A 2,459-nucleotide genomic window follows, 5' to 3' on the forward strand; every position below is an offset into this window, starting at 1 on the left:
ACTGTTATCAGATAAACAAGAAGTGGTTCTCTTCACCAGGACACCAAGCAGTTTTTGTATTTTTCTTTTTTATTTTTATTACTTAAACTATTTCATTGTTTTATTTGCATCTGCTATAAATAAACTGGTATAAACAGAAGCATAAACGGAGCTTAACATTTTAATAAAATAAGCAGTCCCATTTCTGCAGATTCTGTAAATGATTGTAGATTTAAAACATCAAAGCGTTTTCCAGGTTAATTGTCTTTTTCTAGATTGTTTTGTGTTTTCAGGTACCTGGATTTGGTTCCTGTTCATGAAATGTTTGCGCCTCGTCTGCATTTCAGTGAAAGTCACCGGCTTTCTGTTGTCTCCTTTACCATTACGGTAAATTTAATTCAAAGCAAAAACCTGGATGAAGACTTTGTGTTGCATTTTCCATTTTATGATTTTAAATTGTGGATTTTTTCAAAGGCTTCAGTAAAACCTGGATTCTGACATCGGATGTGTTTCCACCAGCTGAACCAGATTTACGACATTCAGGGATCGACACGAATCTGTTCTTTTAATTTTACATCATTTTCTTTCCCACAGAAGAATAAAACTATAAATCCTCCTCTTGCTGTATTCTCTGTTTTTCGTTGCTTAAATTCAAAGACAGAGATAAAATGGGGCCTTTTTAGAAAAATTACAACAAATGTTCTAAAATAGATATTTATCTAAATATATGTGTCTTTTTGTCTCTCAGGCAGCAGCTGAACTCACCTGGCTGAAACCCAGGTAGCTGCAGCGCGACTTTATCTCCTCCTTCACCGACGAGAACGAACAGCAGATCTGATCCGGCGATACCTGGAGAGACGGGGAGGCAGAATCAACCAGAACCAGCAGCAGGTCCCCCATGTTTGAGCCGTAAAGGCAGATGCTCAGGGCGCCAGGAGTCTAAGGGCGCCATAGTAAAGAACTAGAAAACCTGAAGCTTTTCTTTTTAAAACAGCAAACATGGAAAATCCTTTGGATTTATGATGAACAAAAACAAACAGAAACAAAATTTAACTATGTGATTCGCTCGTCTTTTTCTAAATTTATTATATTTTTTCTTGGCCTATCGGTACTTTTGACTCGACCCATGAGACAAAAAGTTTGGACAGCCCAAAGTTCAGGGTTTAAACTGCAGCTGAAAAGTGAAATAATGTTAATATCATAGAAAACTCCATGGCTATGATCCAATCTGTTTCCTTTATATCTACAAAAACAGGGCAGGGTCGGAGCTTCAGGGGGACCAGGGACGGTCCCGGGACCCCCCGAGGCCCCCCGGGGCCCCCAGGGGCCCCCAGTCGTACCTGGATGTTGGTCATCATCTCCCTCAGCTCCTCCAGCCGGCCGCTGAGCCTGGTCTGCTGCAGGTTGCTGCTGGCCGCCTGCAGGACGGAAGGACGGTTAGAGGTGGACGGAGACGGTCTGACAGGGACAGTCAGGGGACAGAGGACAGGGGTCAGGGGTCAGGGGTCAGGGGTCAGCCACCTCGGCCTTGATCTGGATCTGTGTCCTGCTGATGATCTTCTGGATCTCCTCAGTGAACTTCACCTCCGCCTGCAGGGAGGAGAACTTGTCGTCCAGGGGAGCCAGCACCTTGCGGAGCTGCAGAGGGACGGAGACGGTTGGACATGTGAGGACCGGCTGCAGGGGACACGGGTTCCCTCTGGACATGGACACACCTGCAGCAGACTCTTGGACTCAAACACCTCCAGCTCAGAGAAGATGGAGTCCTCGGTGGAACCGATCCGCTTGATTTCCTCCTTCATCTTCTTCTGAAACATCTTTACCTCCTGGGCAGAGAAGTCTCCTCCTTCTTTGAACGTCCTGCAGGAGGAAGAGGAGGAGGATGAAGGCCTGCCGTCCTCCTGCTGCCTGAGCTGAAGCTGAGGCTACCTGAAGGACTTCTGCAGCTCCCCCGCTCTCTTCCTGGCCTCCTCCAGGCGGCCGCGGATCACCCGTTTGAAGTTGGTCTGGCACCACAGGGTGTCCTCGGCGTGCCGGTCCAGTTGCTCCTGCAGGGCGGCGCCAAAGTCCTCCAGCCTGACACACACAGGGCAGATCAGAGTCTGCAGCTGCAGGCCGGCGGCGGACGGTGGGTCAGGTCTTACCGTTTCCTGAACGCCGCCTGGAGGACGATCTGGTTGTCCTTCTGTATGGAGATCTGCAGCTCCTGGAGCGCCAGCTTACGGGAGGTCAAAAGGTCAAACAGCTCCAGGTTCTTCTTGTGGATGGAGGCCAGGAGATCGTGGAGCTCTATCCTGCAGGAGGTCAGGATCTCCGAGATTTCCTGAGAGAAAGTGTCTACATTCTGCCGGTGGACCTGGAGCTCAACTACACACACACACACACACACACACACACACACACACACACACAAAATTGAAGTCAACCAACAAGCTAATGTAGCTAGCATGACATGATAGCATGGTGGCTAACACTGGGCT

The 2,459-nt window shown here is 48.3% G+C and overlaps 1 protein-coding gene across 1 annotated transcript in view; it reads right to left on the reverse strand.

Moving 5' to 3' along the window:
- The window catches only part of ccdc180 (coiled-coil domain containing 180), an 18,446-nt gene that overhangs the window by 7,369 nt on the left and 8,618 nt on the right, over positions 1-2,459 (reverse strand). The window contains exons 20-25 of the mRNA XM_016666622.1: positions 2,124-2,346; positions 1,909-2,055; positions 1,695-1,839; positions 1,501-1,617; positions 1,320-1,397; positions 745-828 (exon numbers count right to left, since the gene is read on the reverse strand). Of these exons, the coding sequence (XP_016522108.1) occupies positions 745-828; positions 1,320-1,397; positions 1,501-1,617; positions 1,695-1,839; positions 1,909-2,055; positions 2,124-2,346 (794 nt within the window). The remainder of the gene's footprint in view (positions 1-744; positions 829-1,319; positions 1,398-1,500; positions 1,618-1,694; positions 1,840-1,908; positions 2,056-2,123; positions 2,347-2,459) is intronic.

Source organism: Poecilia formosa, unplaced genomic scaffold, assembly GCF_000485575.1.
Source record: "Poecilia formosa unplaced genomic scaffold, Poecilia_formosa-5.1.2 Scaffold755, whole genome shotgun sequence".
NCBI classification, from domain to species: Eukaryota; Metazoa; Chordata; class Actinopteri; order Cyprinodontiformes; family Poeciliidae; genus Poecilia; species Poecilia formosa.